Raw genomic sequence first — 19,425 nt, forward strand, 5'->3', positions numbered from 1 at the left:
CGCCTAAACTTTGGAATAGTTTGCCTAAACATATTAGAGACACTGGTACTGTGCAGGATTTTAAAATACAAACGTAAAATACATCTGTTTTCAATAGCTTTTAATCGGCGATAATTTTACTTTATGTGTTGCCTATGTGATGCTTCATTTTTCAGATTAGATCTTTTTCTCTTTCTGTGTTCTGTTACATTGTAAAGCACTTTGGTCAACTTGTGTTGTTTTACCTGTGCTATATAAATAAAGTTGCTATTGCTATTACAACTTGTGGTGCTACATATCATTGATAAGAATCGCTTTCTCAGCTTTACCACGAGTGGGCGTGGTTTCAGCGCAGCCAGCGGACACGCCCACAGTGTTTGAGAGCAGAGACTACTGCTCATTTTCAAGATTTTATTAGCTTGTTTTATGTACTTGGCGGCTTTTTTTATCATTCAAATTTGGCTGGATGGCTAATAACACATTTTTCTGTGATATGACAAACTCAGAACACACACTTAATTTTGACTTTACAGGGACTTTAACATTAGTTTTCAGTATAAATCCGGGCTATTCAATTGGCGGCCCGCGGGCCAGGTCCGGCCCGCCAATCATCTTCATCCGGCCCGAGGGCACCCCAACCTCCCTCCTCCTCTTTTCCTGGCGGTGCGGCTAAATTTGGTTAGATATGCGCGTGGCCACAGTGGCGCCTGCAGCTGTAGCTATACGCACTGTGTGTGTACCATGACTGACCTGAGAAACGTTTTCAGTCCGAATGTTTAAGCAATTATGTGTGTGTCCCATATTTCTGTCGACTGAACCAGCGATATCAATCATTCGTGAATTAATCATTGGTTCGATTATTTCCTTTCCATGAATTGGCCAAACGCGCTTGCAAAACGCTCTGAAACGATTCGGATTCGTTCGGACTGTTCTGTCACTGAATCATCTGAAGCTGTTTCTCGGTCAGTACGAACAATTAGAGAACAAATAGCCTGTTTTCAGTTGTTTCACTAGTTTACTTCGAACTACCCAGCACGGCCAGTGGATAACGGAACGCAAGCTTAAAGGAGTTGCGTTTACTCCCGGTCCCGGACAGTATTATTAAACAGCGTTACGACATCCAGTGAGAAGCGTTTCAATCTGACACAATTCTCTGTTACAAACCACAAATCACTCAATGATTTTAACTAGTTTTAAATCGGATTAAACAGCCTCAACATTCCTAACACGACTGATGAGGTAAATAGCAGAAACATTGTGCCATGAACGAAGTTAGAAGACTATAAATCCCTAATCACCAGCCTTACAAACATTTACCATGAATGTAGCCTACTGTAGTAATTTACCATAGTTTGGGCAGAAATGTGGAGTATTTATATTGAATACAATGTTATAGTCATTTATATTGAATTAGATTTATTAGGGGGCTGGATAAATAATTAATTTTGTGTATATTTTTTACCTGTTTAGGCATTTATTATACAGTGGGAGTGAGTGAGTAGCCATGCATGGTTTTATATGGTTACGAAGTCTCACTGTCAGAATATTTTAATTTAAGCCTATAATAATTATTAATTTAATAATTCTTACCAATAGCTACGATCTTGTATAATTCATATATTTGTACATAGCAGTAAATAAGTTATTTATTATGGTCTGTTAAATCTGCATACTGTTGGGTACCACATTTCCAAGTAAATACAATACTTTTATGTTTACTTTAGCTTACTTATTGATACTGTTATGTTTCAATAAATAAGCTAAACCCACCGGCCCACCTCAACTTTTCGATTTAATAATCCGGCCCTCTAATGAAGCTAATTGAATAGCCCTGGTATAAATATTGTGGAGTAAACTGTGTGCGTTTACAAAGCTTTTTAAAAATGGCAGGTGCTTTTTCGTATGGCTTGCGTTTGACCAATCAACGTACGCTTACGTCACTGGTAGTTCCGATTGTGCTGGGTTAGACCCTACTATGAAGTAGGAGCTAATTTAGTCCCCAAAAAGGCACTCCTAGAACTAAATTCATTCCCAATTCCTGCAGTGCAAACACGCCAAAAAGTGTGTACTTCCGTTATTAGTTCTAGGAACTATGAAAAGGTTCCTGTGGTGCGAACGTCCCTCATGTAATAACATCAGCTTTTGACAACAAATAAAAGCTTTTATCATCGGCTACTGACCTGGTGTGAGTTTAACAGGTGTCCTAAGCTTCCTACGAGACTCTCTGGCCCCGCCCTCATTGCTGTGGGGAACCACAGAGCGCTCGGTTTCCCTGGAGACACCAATGGAGTGAGAGTTCTGGGTGCGCAGGACTCTGGAGGAGGGCTCTGCCACCTTACTGTGGGCGGCGGGAGGGGGAGGAGCTGACTGTGCAGAGGGTGCATCTGTGATTTGGGTTCCAAAGCGAGCCGAGCTGCGGGTCCGACCAGGGACGACAGGAGGCTCAGCCTTGCCGTTGATTTGGGGATGTGTTTGTCGTAAAGAAGGAGCCCGGGAAGATCCAGCGGGAGTGGGCGGAGCTGCATTCTCTGATCGAGGAGCAGAGCGAGAGGAGACCCGCCGCTTCCTTTCTGGACTGAAAATCAGAAAAAAAAGCAAATATTCTATTGTTTAAGTTTTGCCGTAATTAAGTCAAATGTTTAACTTTTCTGAAAAAACGTGTATGCAAAGTTTAGAAACGGTGACAAATTCTAAAGCATAATATTCTTCAAAGACCAATCAGATGCTGTCTGTACCTAGAGGCGGAGCTTGAAGGTGAAGAGCTCCTTCTCCTCTTCACAGACTGTCTGGTCAAGCGTTCCGTGTGCAGCCGCTGACGGGTGATTCGCTCACTCTGCAGACTTTGAGCAGCTTTAAAATCGGTCAGGATCGAACTGATATGTTCTTCAAACAGAGCGGACAATCGCAGACTCATGCTGTAGATCTGCATACACAAAAACACACAAGCAAACAAAAAATAAACTAGTAAACTAACTAGATGTACAGGTTTTACTTCTGAGATTACAATGTTTACTATGAGATTACAATGGTACTATGTTTACAATATGAAATGATAATAACTGGACATGATCTCATACCCTGGACTTTTTGCTGGGTGTGTAGACTTTGGAGTTGCTGAAGATAAGTCGTACATCTTTACAAAGATCCATGGGAGTGTCATACTCTCCTGCTAACAGGCGTTTCAAGACAGTCCCAAAGTCCATAGGAGTGTCCACAATGTCCAAGTAGTCCTGAGAGAGGTATTTTTGATGAACAGGGCATATAAGCAGACAGTGCACTGCAAAAAATCATTTTCTTAATCAGTATTTCTGTCTTGTTCTCCAGTAGAAATTCCTAAACATTACTAAACATAAACTATATATGTTTATTTATGCTCGCCAGTTTTTAAAGAAGTCTCTTATGCTCAACAAGGCTGCATTTATTGATCATTTATTTGAAAAATACAGTGTGAAATATCATTATAATTTAAAATAACTGTTTAATATATTTTAAAAGGTAATTTATTCCTGTGATGGTAAAGCTGAATTTTCAGCATCATTACTCGAGTCTTCAATGTCACATGATCCTTCAGAAATCATTCTATTAATGCTGATTTGGTGCTCAAGAAACATTTCCTATTATTATCAATACTGAAAACAATAAATCATATTTTTTTTACATTTTTTAATATTTAATGAACAGCATTTTTTTATATATTAAAAACATTATAAATGTTTTACTGTCACTTTTGATCAAATTTATTTCTGATTTTTATTTCTGATTATCAAATTTATTTATAACTTCTGAACGGTCATGTATATACAATTATGTAAGATAACAACACTTTTTAAGGGAATATATCTTAGGTTTTTTTTTCCAACCCCATTGCAATTTTTGGTTGTTTTTTTTTTGGTTTATGATTCAGAAAAAACAATTTACCAAATATTATATTGTTATTAATTTAATTTGTTTTAAAGGGGTGGTTGATTATGATTTCACTTTTCTAACTTTAGTTATTTTGTAATGTTGCTGTTTGTGCATAAACATAAACATCTGCAAAGTTACGAAAGTTCAAAGCAAAGGGAGATATTTTCTTTTAAAGAAATTGTTTTTTAAGGACTACAACAAACGGCTTGTAGGGACTACACGACATTCCTACCGAGTTAGTGACATCACTAACCCTAAAATTTACATAAACCCCGTCCCCGGGAACGCGATTTATAGATTATCATGACAGAATATGCTAATCAATGACTAGAAGATAACTACACATAAGCTACATAAATTCATCAACTAACCATTCACAAATATTGTCTACATGTTGTCACTTCTTGATTCTCTCCATCTTTGTCTGACTCCGGTTTGAACATAAAAGGCTAAAAGTTTTTTACATTTTCAGGACACAAGCTCTTAAAGCTCTGCCCCCTGTGGTAGGAGCAGCAGCTCACAGACAGACACAAAAACGGTGTAACCCTCAAAAAGTAATAATAATAATAATAAACATATCTGTGGGGTACTTTAAGCTAAACCTTCACATACACACCCTGGGGACATCAGAGACTTATTTTACATCTTGTGAAAAGGGCATTATACCACCCCTTTAAGGACTTAAAAGTTTTTACTGGACAGTGAGACAAAAATACTGATTAAAAAAAGATTTTTTTAGTGTGTGTGTGTAAATACATTGTGTATGTGTAGGTGACATTGTGTTACAGTACTGCAGAAATAGCAGAACAAAACAAAACAAAAAAATAGCAGAAAATGTCATGAGAATTTTGGTTTGTCTAAAATTAATACATTTTTATAAGTAAAAAATAACAATAACATGAGGTCTGAGGCCGAGACTATGGCATCCTTTATAATTCCCAACCGATACTATAGGTATGAAGTACAGTTCTGTGTGTATGTATTTTCTCCATGTGCCTGTGTGTTACCGGATACTCCTCCAGATCCACAGGTTGTCTGAAAGGCTCTGAATCTTCACATTGAAAGATGAGCTCCAGCAGCTCTCTGCAGCGCCCCTTCCAGGCCTGAGGGTCTGATGTTGGTTTACTGCGCAGACTCCTCAGGATGGGCTGCTGCCGCTGCCTCTGAGACAGAACAACATTCTCGATTAGCCATGATGTGCATGTATGTGACTGACAGACGTAAAAAATGATTGCATACATAATCAATCCTGTTTTCTCTGGCATGGTTAGAAAGGTAAACAATCACTTAAATGTCCACCTTCTTATTGCGGCTAGATGTACAAGGTGCCTCATGCTCTTCATCCTCATCTTCATCTTCATCTTCATCCTGAGTTGGGGAAAAAGTGTCTAAGCATGTTACGCACTGACATAAATATACACATTTACATTTCCTGAATACCAAGTGCTTGCAAAGCAGCAAAAGAACAGTTGTTAAAGGTACTGAAATAATGTATTAAATCTTGTTCAATATGAGTGGTTATGAGTGTGTTTCAATGACACTTACATCACTTGAATCTGAGAAAGCAGTTTTCTTCATGCTGTTATATAGTGAAATAATATCGGTACAACTTTGGTCCCTGAAGAACACAGACATAGAGACAGGAAGTCAAAAAGCATGTATGACATTAACCTAAATGCTAGGGATGTACTGATACAAAAAATGTTTCTAATAAACCGATAATTATTTTTAACTAATAAACAGATAATATTAAAATGTATACTATTTTGTCTGAATAAAAAAAAAATCTATTTAATTGCTACAATAGAATTTAAGCATTACAGCATCGCAATACAATGTAAGTGAATAATGCATATTCATTTTTAGACTTCCTAAATAATACATTTAACAGTGTTAAATCATTAGTGTTTTTAAGAATAAAGTGAGCATGTGATGATGGCAAAAGCAATATAAATGTACAAATAAAGAAATTAAATATATCCAATATCAGACGATACAAATGATTTAAAATACTGATACAGATGTAAAAAATCAATATGCAAACAATATGCATCCCAATTCAATACTGCCGGTTCAGTTTTATTTGCGACTCACTTAATAAATTGTAGCATGAGGTCAGATACGAATTTGGCAGTTCTGACAATGAACGCGCCTGGTTCATTGAAGGTTTGAGCATTGTGTTCGATGTAGCGTACCTCCCACATCAACGACGACATTCGCCTGACAAAAACACCAGCAAACAACAGATGCATATATAAATTCAATATCATCTACATTAGTATCAGGCTTGTGCACAATTCAGAATTTAATTGAGAATGACTCCTAAATTCCAATTAAATTCTTGAATTTGAATTGAATTTGAATTGATGTCAAAAACAGAATCTAGAATTACAATTCGAATTTGAATTAAAGGAAGCAGAATTGCAATTCAAAACAAATTCTAAGAAATTCATATAGATATTTTAAGTGAAGTGTTTAACAATGAAGCTTTACAGTATATGTCAGATATGATTGCATTACATATTCTATAAATGATATTAGTTTGAACTACTTGTACAGATTACATTAACAGGAAATATTTTCCCCCAGCAATGAATGTTAAAAGCTCTAGTCACAGAACAAATAATTAAGTTTGATTTATTGTAATTGTAATTTTGTGGAACATGATAGAAAATGACTCAGAACATGATAGAACATGACTCCCAGAATTACTTTAGTAAATCTTTAGAAGAATCTTTAGAAGAATCTTATATATATATATATATATATATATATATATATATATATATATATATATATATATATATATATATATATATTAGAACAAAATGTATGCAGGGTTGAGGAGTGAGTTAACTGTAATGAAATTATGTTATTGAATTACAAAATGAATGTAACTGTATTAAGTTGTATTACTGAGGTAAAATGTGTAATTTAATTAGTTACTAATCAAACTAAGAGGAAATTGATTTACATTGATAAAGTAATCCAAATAAAATAATCCAAACCACATTTATAATGGGTAACTTATAACAGTAACCAATTACATTTCCAAAGTAACCTTCGTACTTCAACATATTCTTTCTGTTGTGTGACTAGGGTGACCACCCGTCAAGCTTTGGGTTGTACCGCACAGCATTTTCACCCCCATGTCCCCCACGTCGCATATTGAGAAAATGTCCCGCATTTTTATCAGTCTGTTTGTTTTATATTATCATATTAAGAAAATGTGCATGCGTTCTTTTGCCTTTTTAAGAAAGCATTTTATTTATTCTTTTTGCGCCGTAGTTTTTCACCTATATTTAACAGCGCTTCGTCAGAAGTACAAATACAACAGCCGTTTTTAAAATCATATCCAATGGTTGAAAAGAAAGGAGTAAATACGGTCACTAGTAGGTTGTCAATCAAAATGTTGAGCGGTGATTTGTTCCATGTGTTCCCTGTCAGAAAACAAATGGATAATTCGGTAAATTAAAATTTTAATTTAACAGAATTTATCAATTTATTGCCTGCTGTAGTTGTTTTAATTCACATCCTTTCTAAAAATATTAAAGTGTTTGGTGTAATATATTCTTAATATATAAGGCTGTCAATAAACTAATTTCATGTTGTTTTATATTTTATTTGTTTATTATTTATTTTGTTGGATTTTAGTTGGACTTAGTCAGAACTGTTTCAAAAATAGTGATCTGCATGATACCTGCTGCCTTGCTCAGTGATGTTGAATATAAATGGCAAGTAAAATAAAGACATGTTATGTTACATTGGCGATGTAATTGTCTTGTCAGGAAGGGACTAAATAACAAAGTATTTTTATCAGCTGAAATGCAGAATACAAATGTTTTTAAGTTAAATGGACATTATATAACAGTTTCAGGTTATGTTTTAGTGTTGGTAACATGTCCCACAGTTGGTTTGTTTGATGGTGGTCACCCTATGTGTGACTGTGTAGAATTTCAAATTCAAATTCAAATTCATTCAATTGAATGGAGGCCAATTCTGAAATTCTGAATTTTGCACAAGCATGATTAGTATACACTAATTTTGGAATAAATCAAGTGGTGGATTGTCTTGTCCATTCAGAGTTCATGCTGACCTATAGAAACGGTTCTCTAGTCTGTGTCGAATGGTGCTCAGATCTGTGACGTAAGCAACCACGGTGCAGTACGTTGGATATGCTTGCAAGTCCACTGGCAATTCAAATGGTACAGCCACATCTGGAGGAGAAAAAGAATCTCAGTTATATCTAGGGAGTTTGTGGCAAACCTGTTACAGTGCTCACATTATATTGTCTTTTAATATTCATGTGGTGTGACGTGGTTTGTGGCTTTATTAACATCCATGTCGCGCCAAGACCGGTAAAATACCAGAATTGCTGCATTCCACGGACAAGAATTTGTTATAATGCATAATGTTACATAAGGTTTATATTATGTATATTACATTATGTATTTTAACAGTGTTGTTTAATAAAACCACATAATTACTTGATACTTTATTTAAATCAATTATTATTGCCTCATTGTTATTATGTATTTTTATTAATTTAAAAGGCTATTGTTCACTTAGGTCTAGTTTTATTATAACAACAACAACAAAAATTAGATTAAACATCAAAATTATCAAAAGACAATTTTTCCAGTCATATATTTTGTCATTGAAGATTTCTTAAAAATAGTGTTAAAATATTGTCACGTCCTCATGAACCCAATAACGTGTCTCGTCTCGTCTCATCTTAGGAGCTAAATGTAGCCCAGTCACCCCTTGTTATATCACTTTAGTTTCGGACACAGCCATAGTAAGGCTTCTCAGTTATCATGTAATGCTAAATGATGAAGTCATACCCAAAGTGCAAATCTGGTCGATGCCCCTAATGATGCGTTCACACTCTTCGTCACGTGTGCATGAGCCCCACTCTCCTTCTAGGGGCTTGTACAACAAGGCCTTCTGCTCCTCCTCAGTTAGAGGCACACTCAGGCCTAACTCGTCAGGAAATACTGCTGCAGACAGACGGAGAAAATAAGATGGAGGAAAAGAAGAGACAGACAGAGAGACATCACAGCTCAGTTTGTATTGGTTATTAAAACAATGCCAGCTGGACACCAGAGCAGTTGATACTCTCGATCTGATGGTTGCCATGACAACTACCACGTTTTTGTGTGTGGGTCAGGTTTTGGTGATTATCACGTGATCGGCCATGACCGGCGACCGGCCGGTCAGTCTGACATATTCCGATTTTATGACGGTCAAATGCATTCGGGCGCAGCATGATTAACATCGCGCAACATCAGTATCACACGTGCACAAGGAACACACATGTAGGGACCTCGTGAATTACGGGCGTTTCACACCACAAGCGTGAGCAACGCGTTTTTTGGGGGGGGGTTTTCGGCGTGCATGTTAATCAATGAGTGCATTCACAGGAGCAGGAGCAGGAGCGTCGCGTGATCAACGGTGAAGCGGGAGTTTCAGCGCTGAGTCTATTTTTGCTGCGCTGCTCACGCTCAATTAAAGTGAAAGCACACTTTTGATGGACAAAATAAATAGGATTTCACACAAAAAGTGCCCAAAATGCAAAGAATTTGCATGTCTGGTATGTTTTAACAAGAACTGGAGTAGGCTATGTCAGAAAAAAAAATGAAGACTCAAAAATATTTATAGAAAATTTACCCATTTAAACTTGTTTTTATTATTTCCCAATACTCGAGCTTACCTCTCTGCACCATGTACAAGCATTGACAGTGAGCGCTTGTTTAGTCTTACTGGACATGTGGCAGAGAGAGAAGAAACAGACTATCTGGTGACAAAGCAGAAATGCTTCTGTTTGCAAAGAAAAACTTGCCATTGATGTACAAGTGATTGCAATAGGCCTGTGTGTGTGTTTTGAGAAATATCTTTATATTTCAAGGCTATATTTATTTTATTTTTATTTGTTATTTATAAATCATTTTATTGCCATTACCCGTTTTCATACAGATGTTTAGTTTGCTAAATATATCACATTTTTTTAGTTGGATATTGGATGTGAAAAGAAGGAAACAGTTCTTCCATAACACTGCACTTTAGATGTGTGTGAATTTCCCACACCAGGAGTATATAGTTCTATGTTCTATGCAAAATGTTCTATTAAAGAAAAGATAGAAAATAAATATTTGTGTGTGCTGTAAAGTGGTTAGAAAAATTGAAATCGGTATCGGCAGATCAAACTCAATGAAAGATCGGAAATCGGAATCGGCCTAGAAAATTGTAATCGGTGGATCTCTAGACCAAATGTCACCACAAGGACAGTAAAACTCCTGTAAAATATAACTACAATTTTAAATAACTATTCTATTGTGATATATATTAAAATGTCATTTGTTTCTGTGATGCAAAGCTGAAATTTCAGCATCATTACTCCAGTCTACAGTGTCACATGATCCTTCAGAAATCATTGCTGATTTGCTGCTCAAGAAATATTTCTTATCAATGTTAAAAACAGTTGTGCTTAATAATATCTTTGTGGAAACCGTTATATCAGATTTTATTTAGGATTCTTTGATGAATACAATGTTCAAACATCCTTTATTTGAAAAATAAATCTTTTGTGACAATGGAAAAGTCTTAACTGTCACTTTTGATTAATTTCATGCATCCTCGCCTAATTAAAATATGAATTTCTTTTAAAAAAAAGTTTAAATAAAACGTGTTAACTACAAAAAATCTTAAGATATTAACTGAATCCTAAAATCAAAGTTATTTCATTCAATTGACAGCCTTAGTGTTTATCATACCTTCATTGGGAATCTCTTCCATGTCCCATGGGCTCATCTTTTCTGTATCTCCATTATCCCAGCTGCATCACACAATAACACAAAGCTGTCAACATTATGTCATCTACAATTACCCCAAAAACATGTAACACCAGACTACACTAAGCTCACAAAAGATTCATTTCTAAGCCTCCATATAAACCATGTTAAGCCTTTAAAGGCCCTGTAAAGGCAATTTAAAAAAAGAATTCTAAACACATTATAAATGTTAGAAATGTATTGCTAAAACATATTACAAAGACTGTGAACTGTGAAGTACTGAATTGTGGAGTTAGACCGTTAAACAGTTTTTCACCATTGCTATTTGCCGGATTTTTTGGGCGGGTCTAAAACGGGGCTCGACGACGCACTGGAGCCCCTGAGCTCCTGGACACGCCCCTACTTGATGACGCACTGGAGCAACTGAGGCTGGCCGCTTCGGCTCCACTAACAATATAAATAGAGCACTTTCGCATCAGTTTGCCGCTCAATCGCGAGTTACTGTCAGTCCTATTATTTGTTACTACAGCGTACAATTCGCTAGTTAGCTATGTCTTCGCAGGGGTGTGAAGTAACGAATTACAAATACTCACGTTACTGTAATTAAGTAGTTTTTTTCAGAAATTGTACTTTTTTGAGTAGTTAAATTTTTTTGTAATTTTACTTTTACTTGAGTACATTTTAAGTGATGTATCGGTACTTTTTCTCCGCTATTTTCCTTCTGTTTGTGGTCGTTACTCGTTACATGCTTGTTTTAAATGTATTTTATTTTTATCCATTAACGTGATTGGATTGAGTAAGCAGTCTCGTGACTGTCATCAAATCAAATTAAGCATAGACAACTTTAACCGCCTATTCCTGCTGTTACTTGTGACTGCTGTGGAAGTGCATTCTTCACGCATCAATCCAGATATCAATCCTCTAATAAGGTACATTTCACATTTCTGCTTAATATGATATTTATATAGGCTGGCCTGTCTACAGGGCCTAACATTTGGTCTGAGGCTGGGGGTATTGCGTGACGAGTTCATAATGCGGTGAATTCCCGCTCCCATTTACTTCAAAATCACATTATAGAGAGACGCGCGTCACGATCTGTGCACTGCCGCGTCTCGCGCTCGCCATGCCGCCAGATTCAGAATCAGTGTACTCTATGAACCATGGCGTTAACTTGAACTGCATTTCTGTCAGTGCGTGACTACAGCTCGTTAATAAACAACGTTTTTTGATTGATCCATTACAATCCGTCTTCATTTGGCAAGTGTACTTGCGCAAAAACATTTTTTCATGTTGAACTTTTTATTTGTGTGTGTGTGGATTCTGCTGATAAAACAGCTTCACCGAGACTACAAAGAGACATGCATTTGTGTGTGTGTGTGTGTGTGTGTGTGTTTGTTTGTTTCTTTTGTAAAAGTTTCCTGGATATAACTTCCCTATTTAATGCACAATTTTCCTTACAAATTATATTATCAGCATTACAATGTGAGCAAATGTAGCCGTGTAAAATGTAAGGGATGATGCCACCCTTCTAGAACAATGTGCATTTACATTTAAATTGTAACATATTTAATATCATGGAATTAAAGTGTGTAATTAGTGTTAGCTCACTATCTTAGCCTTTTTCAGTGTATTAGGTGAGGTAATCTGATAATATTAGTGATTCTCATTTATCAAAACACTAACATTGATACCGTTTTGGAGAGAAATTTGGTATTTTTTAATCTCTCTATTTGATGCATTTTAAAAAGATGGATGATAGATATTCTTCAATCTTTCTAACAAAGAACAAAATATAATGTGAATTACAGTATGTACAATTTTTTTAAATTTATAAATTGTATTGCACAGTGTTTATTGTAAGGGGTAGAATCCGCAGCTCAGTACTCATGAGTACTTTTAAATAAGCTACTTTTTTACTCTTACTCAAGTAGTTTTTTGGACAAGTACTTTTTACTCTACTCACACTACATTTTTTGGAATGTAATGCTACTTTTACTTGAGTATGTTTTTTCAGTACTCTTTCCACCACTGTGTCTTTGTCACGGAAATGCATACTACCTGGATGCGATCATGTACAAAACAGATCGATGTCCTTATTTAAATTTCCTAAAAACGATCACATCAAGAAGAGGTGGATTAATTTTGTGAAGAGCCACCTTGATAGAGAGCTGAGGATCACCACCAAAACCCGCCTCTGTAATGATCATTTTACACGGGATAGTTTTATAAACTTTCGTCGGAGACAACTGGGATTCACTGATAATCCGCTGTTACCGGTGAATGGGGCCGAACCGACTGTCTCCCGCCTCGGCCTTCATCCTCCCGTCGCGCCGACAACTGGTGCCATCATCGGCAGTGCGTGCCCAACAACGAGTGTAAGTTGCCTTGTGTGCTTATGTTATAATTAACCTAATAAGCTGCTAGGAGCATCCATTCCGGTGGTGCGGGTGACAGTTCAGTGTGGCAACGGCAGCTGTCCCGCGAGTGGGCATGGTTTGAGCGCAGGCAGCGGACACGACCCCAGCTTTTGAGACCCCAGACTACTGCTAATTTTTTCAAGATTTTTATATATTTTATTTTATGTACTTGCCGGCTTTTTTATCATTCAAATTTGGCTGGGTGGCTAATAACACATTTTTCTGTGATATGACAAACTCAGAACACATACTTCATTTTGACTTTACAGGGACTTTAACTTAAAAAATCAAAGAGTGAGTGTTATAGAGCGTGAGTTATAGAGCAATTAACGTCAGAAATATTTGTGGGTATTAAAATTCACTATTTGTTAATGTAGTTAAAAGCAACATAGAATAGAGGTTAATGTAGGTCCATGCCTGGTTAAGACTCAATGTAACAACAATTTAATTACTCCAGAATGTGTAAAATGTGTAGATGGACATGGATAACTGACCAGACGTTGTAGCACTGGAACAGAGAGTCCGGATATTCGGCCTGATAAGGCTCCTGACTCTCAATCGTACCGAACCACCAGGCGTCATCTATTACTGAACGGAAACGATCACCTGACAAAATAAATCGGTGTCAAATCAGACATGCTCATCAACTCTGTGTCAGGTAGAAGCAGTCATTAATAGAAAGCAACAAAATAAGTTATTTAAAAATACATAAAAACCCCAATTTGTTTAGATATTACTTGGATACAATTTTCTATTAAAATTGTATAAAAGTTAAAAAATCTAAATATATATAAATTATTTCTTCACAAAAATTAATTTTGTTTAATGTAACAAAAACAATGTTAAAGGGCCCCTGTGATGACTGGCACGGTCAGCAAGCTTTTTAAAAAAATTTTTTTTTTTATGAAAGAGCAAGATTAAATCAGGTCAAATGGAGTGTGAACAATCATGTCTGTTCAAGGTCTAAGAAAAATATCTGAATACTTTTACTTTGACACTTTTAGTCATTACAATAATTTTTCATAATGCATAAAACCCCAAAGATGGCATTTATAAGAATTTAGGACTTGCACTTTGAACTAGATTTTCCAAAGATTTATTATTTTCATCATCTCGAACATATGTGTGTCATTGACCCATTTAAACCCATATAAATTAAAACCTGTGCAGAAACACACTTAATTCACACACTAACCTATCATCCAGTTCCTCTGTCTTGCATTATCGAACTGCTGCCGAAGTACCAGGAAGTCGATGACATCAGGCATGTCGTGGTATCTGAGACAACAATAGAAATGCGAGTCGCAGGTTAAAAGCCACTCAGCGAAGATCATTGTGAATAAGTCACCGTGACTCACGCAGACTGCACTCACTTCATAGAGAAGGAGCCGCCCGTCAGTTTGCCAGTGTCTGGGTCCAGGAAGGCCAGCTTCAGACAGCACAGAGTTGGCAAACCGACCTCATACTTGATGCCCACTACCTTCAACAGCTCCTGCTCCTGTAGGCACACAATCATAAATAATTTTGTTTGTTTTATCATGTGTATGAAAAATACTGTGAGGTTAAAATATATTTCTTCGAAGACTTACCCTAAGCTCTAACTTGTGCCAGGGCTGTTTTTTAGGATTTATACTGAAGATCTTGTTTTTTTTGGCCATCTCCACGTAAGCTTCATGGCCTTGACGGAAATAATACACCTGTTCACAAACACAACAAGCAGCCTAATATTAACCATGTTTCTACACACCATATAAATAAAAATAATTCCCATTTTAATTATTCTTTAGCAGACTGTTGCACTAAGGAATGTGTTTTTTACCTCATCACCCATCTGTGGGGTGAAGGGGCATCTCCGTGGCATGGTGTCAGTGATCCAGGGTGAGGGCAGCCATTCCTCTAATGTCAAACCCTGGTTCTGCAGTTCAGGTATCCTCTGAATGAATAAATACACATGTTAAATACACTCAGTTCCCTTTCAGTCGATAACGTCGGACGTAGTCGACGCGACTGAAATGGGATCACGCTAGGGAGCCTATCATCTTCGAGTACTATTGAACGAGCCAATGTAATTGGCGTGCGTGATTCGCATCACACACTCCGCCCCCGCGGCGCGGGTATAAATACGGAAGTGGATGCACGCACTAGTTGCCTTTCGCTTCGGAGCCGATCGTTTGATGTCTCTGAGAGTGCTGTTGTCTACAACGAGCGAGTGTGTCGGTGTTCTTCAGGAAGACTCTCCCAGTGCTGGTGTTCTACAGCGCGAGTGCAGCGGTGATCGCGAGCTTTGAGCTCTCAACTGCTGTTTTAACAGCAACAAATTTCTAAATGTTTGTGTGTGTTGATGGCTGGTTAGAGGGCGGAAAAGTGAGTGCTTCACTGTTTCAGTTCTCTGTTCAGTGTTGCCGCGGTCATTTCCCTGTGTGCTCCGGCACTGGTGACGGTCCTATTTTCTGAAAGAGCAACACGGGTGCGTTTGCGTCTTTTTCAAGATGTCATTCCGCCCGTGCGTTTCTGGGTGCGGTCGTTCCCTGTCTCTCTCTGATGGTCACAACTGTTGTGTCACGTGTTTGGCTTACAGCACGCTGAGACAGCTTTTGTGGACAGCTCATGTTTTCACTGTGGGAACATGACTGTCGCAGTGTTGAGGGCGAGACTCGCCTTCGTTCGCTGAGAGCGAGTCCCCATTACCATGCCCCACCCTCGGGTGCTGTGTGGGATGGGTGACCGGAGGATAGTGTTGGATGTCCCGCCCGGTAACCATTCCCTGTGGGCTCCTCACTCCTCCCTTCCACTGCAACCACTGGAGCCTCCGGTGTTTTCTGCTGGTCCATCTGTAATGGGTGGGCCAGCGGTTTCACTCGGGGCTCCCCTGGAGGACAGGACGCCGATTGCAGCATCAGAGGGTGAGCTGACTTCTGGAGATGATGACTCGGCTGCATTGTCTCCCTCCGGGAGTTCAATGTTGCCCGAGCCGGATCCAGAATTATCAGCTATGCTGAAACGGGCCGCCAAGGCTGCCGGGCTCGAGTGGAACCTCCACCGTGTCCCGTTCAGTCTCGGTTGGAATCTGGAGTTTGGTATCTTGGGGCGGGCCGCGCTGGTTCTCAGCTCGCCGCCCCAGTGCCTTTCTTTCCCGAAATGCATGGAGAGCTTATCAGGTGGTGAACAGCATCTTTCTCTGCCAGAAACTGCCTGAATAGCTTTTCCCCCTCATTACCCTTGATGGAGGAACGGTGAAGGGTTGCGAGGTGTCCCTCCATTGGAGCGGTCTGTCGACACAGGTGCACCTGTGTCCGGCGGCCGCTGCCTTTTGGGGGGATCCTCGTCTCCCCCCTAAGGCCTGTGAGTTTCGTCCGTTCCGACGGGCAGAGCTTACAAAGCCTGTGGGCAAGCCCCTTCCTCTTGCGTGCCATGGCGTTGCTGCAGGCTAGGGCACCCATGGCATGCACAAGGGTAATCCAGACCGTGCGCTCATAGGTGAGCACCGCACTGCATCCGACCTCACCCTCCGGGGTACGGGTGTCGTAGCGTGCGTGATCGGTCTGGCGATGTCCACCTTGGTGGTCCAGTAGCGCCTTCGTTGGCTCAGCCTGGTTGGTATGGCGGATGCGGACAAGGTTCGGTTCCTGGTCTCCCCAATTTCCCAGGTTGGGCTGGTCGGCGACGCGGTGGAGAACTGCATCAAACAGTTCTCTGCCGCTCAAGCGCAGACGGAGGTCATCCGGCACATCCTGCCCCGGTGGCCAGCTGCTGCCTCCACCCGCCGCCGGTGGCAGCTCCTCCGCCTGCTCGTCGCCGTGGGCGTTCTCCGGCCGCCGCTCCTGCTGGCCCTCCGCAGCAGCCTCCACCCAGGCCTCAGCAGGGAGCCGGCCGCAGTAGAGACGCCCAGCCCGCTCCAGGCGCTGCCAAGCCAGGTGGCAAGCGACAGCGAAAGCATTCCGGAGCGGGCCGCCCAGGAATGGATGAGATGCTCTTGGAGTGGCACGATCACTCCCTCCCCCCGGGTGAGGGCCGGGTGGAGCCTTTGTTTGTGTGTGTGTCTGTTCCGCCGCTGGCTCCCTAAAAAAAAAAAAAAAAAAAGCGGAGCAAGCGGTACCCACACTTCAAAGAGAGAGCAATTTCATCTGTTCCTGGGTCCCAAGAGGGCCAGTCTGGCGGGTGTGACCCTGTATAGCCTTACACCCCTCAGCTCCCCCTTGGTCGCCAGCAGGCAGCTTGGTGCGTTCGAGGACCCGGTCATCCGCCTTCTCACGCGCCCCCTGCCGCTTGTGGAGACAGGTAAGTGTTGCACAGCACACTAACACCACTCTCTCTACTTTGCTGCCCCACCTCAGGCTCGGCTACCCCGCTCAAGTCAGTGATAGTCATCACATTAGGTGTTGAGCAGACGTGCTCCTGAAAATTCAGTGATATTCATCACACCGAGTGTTGAGCAGTGCTCCTGACTTGTGCGTGCTTATCTTATCCTGCTGGCGAAGGATTTGATATAGCCGCTCCTCCAGCCGGTACGAAGGCCAGTTGTAAACTCGTTCTTCGTGCTACTAGGTGGTGGGTCGTGACCATCTTGGCCCAGGATTGGTCTGCAGCTTTGAACTGAAAGACATGTGCTTCAGATCTCTACCTCCCGCACCGCAGGCCATCCTGTGTGTTGCGTCTAAGGGTGGAGTATCAGTACAGTGTCCTTCCCCTCGAGTGCTCCAGAGCCCGTTGGGTCTTCAGGTCAACTGGAAGAGAGTAATCTCGCCCACGGGCTGAGTATCTCTTTTCTAGTTTTGGAGAGGTACTCGGTCCAACATGTCTCTCCAATGAGAATGTGTTCAGCTGGTGTTGAAGTGAGAAAGGGTCCCACTGAAAGAACTTTCAGAGGCTCCTGGGGTATATGGTAGTCGCAGCCTTTGGCTCCCTCCATATGTGACCGCTTCAGCGCTAGCTTCACGATCGAGTCCCGAGGTGACCGTGGCAGAGCAGCTCACCCTGTGTGACTATAGTTCATCCCGGTCTGCTGCCAAACCCTCTTCAACAGAGCGGCCATGTACAAAGGGCGTGTTTTAACGGGGGCCTGGGCGACCCCCGACTACACGGGCATTCGTGCCTCGAGTTGTTAGACATTGCGACCGTTGCGCAAGCTTCCCTTGCATGTCACAAACTCACCCGTCACCTCCTCCTTGGAGTCAGACGCTTCTGAGGGCGCCTTATTCCACTCCTCCTGCTTACTCAATCGTGCCGCCATCGAGCCTCGAGACAGTTATAGCCAGGGCAAGTGGAGACTCCATCCCCTGGGTCCGGCTGGGTCATGACCATTCCGGGGCCGCTCAGTTGCCCCCCCGGTTTTATTTTTCCGCCAGTGTTTGGGTAAACCGAGCGGACTACCCTTGGACAAACACTGGGACTCAGCGGCCCCAGGGGCCCGCAGAAATGCGTTTAACCCCAGTGAGCCTTCTAAAGGTGACTGCGACTCAAAGAAAAGAAAAAAAAAAAAGAAGAAAAAAAAGGTCGCCTTGCGCCTGCAAGTCAGTGAAATCATCACTCTTCATGTTGAGCAGATTTGCTCCTGAAACTCAGTGAAGTTCATCGCACTCTGGTGTTGAGCAGCAATGCTCCTGTAGCTCAGTGAGTCCATCACAGGTAGCTCAGTGAATTCATCACACGCAGTGCTGAGCAGAAATGCTCCTGGTGCTCAGTGAAGTTCCTCGCACTCAAGTGTTGAGCAGAAATGCTCCTGAAGCTCAGTGAGTTTATCACACTCAGGTGTTGAGCAGTAATGCTCCTGAAGCTCAGTGAACTTGTCACACTCAAGTGCTGAGCAGAAATGCTCCTGTCGCTCAGTGAGGTTCTTCGTACTCAAGTGTTGAGCAGAAATGCTCCTGAAGCTCGGTGAGTTTATCACACTCAGGTGTTGAGCAGGAATGCTCCTGAAGCTCAGTGAACTTGTCACACCCAAGTGCTGAGCAGAAAATGCTCCTGAAGCCCAGTGATCTTCACATGTTGTGTTGAGCAATGCTCCTGTCTTTTGCGCCCGTCACTTGCACCTACGTGCCATGTCAGGAGAGGAACAGGTCTTCATAGTTGCCCCTCATTGGCCCAACTAGACCTGGTTCCCTTCAACAGCCTTCCTGACTTCCCCTGGATTCGGGGACGGGGCACGATGGCACACGCGTTCTTCCCCCGTAGATTCCGGGCGGTCTTACATCCGAACGCGGAGGTTCAGGTGGCTATCACAAGAACATGTGTTAGTTACCATCACTTCTGCGAGCACCCCCTAGAATTGGGTAGCGTGCTTACGCCTTTAGAAGTGGAACCTAGTCGTTGAGTGCGTCTTCTCCCCTGAGGAG

The 19,425-nt window shown here is 40.9% G+C and overlaps 1 protein-coding gene across 3 annotated transcripts in view; it reads right to left on the bottom strand.

Moving 5' to 3' along the window:
- phip (PHIP subunit of CUL4-Ring ligase complex) overlaps positions 1-19,425 on the bottom strand; it is a 52,064-nt gene that overhangs the window by 5,106 nt on the left and 27,533 nt on the right. The window contains exons 24-38 of one of the 3 annotated variants that reach the window (XM_077217925.1): positions 14,913-15,026; positions 14,683-14,790; positions 14,467-14,591; positions 14,289-14,371; positions 13,588-13,699; positions 10,659-10,720; positions 8,730-8,882; positions 7,982-8,102; positions 5,980-6,105; positions 5,431-5,503; positions 5,185-5,253; positions 4,893-5,048; positions 3,057-3,209; positions 2,715-2,902; positions 2,160-2,554 (exon numbers count right to left, since the gene is read on the bottom strand). In XM_077217925.1, the coding sequence (XP_077074040.1) occupies positions 2,160-2,554; positions 2,715-2,902; positions 3,057-3,209; positions 4,893-5,048; positions 5,185-5,253; positions 5,431-5,503; positions 5,980-6,105; positions 7,982-8,102; positions 8,730-8,882; positions 10,659-10,720; positions 13,588-13,699; positions 14,289-14,371; positions 14,467-14,591; positions 14,683-14,790; positions 14,913-15,026 (2,038 nt within the window). Of the gene's footprint in view, positions 1-2,159; positions 2,555-2,714; positions 2,903-3,056; positions 3,210-4,892; positions 5,049-5,184; positions 5,254-5,429; positions 5,504-5,979; positions 6,106-7,981; positions 8,103-8,729; positions 8,886-10,658; positions 10,721-13,587; positions 13,700-14,288; positions 14,372-14,466; positions 14,592-14,682; positions 14,791-14,912; positions 15,027-19,425 lie in introns of all 3 variants that reach the window. The other 2 variants (XM_077217924.1, XM_077217926.1) reach the window with 2 other exon arrangements.

Source organism: Siphateles boraxobius, unplaced genomic scaffold (genome assembly GCF_051911475.1).
Source record: "Siphateles boraxobius isolate OS27281-9 unplaced genomic scaffold, OSU_SipBor_1 77, whole genome shotgun sequence".
In the NCBI taxonomy this organism is placed as follows: domain Eukaryota; kingdom Metazoa; phylum Chordata; class Actinopteri; order Cypriniformes; family Leuciscidae; genus Siphateles; species Siphateles boraxobius.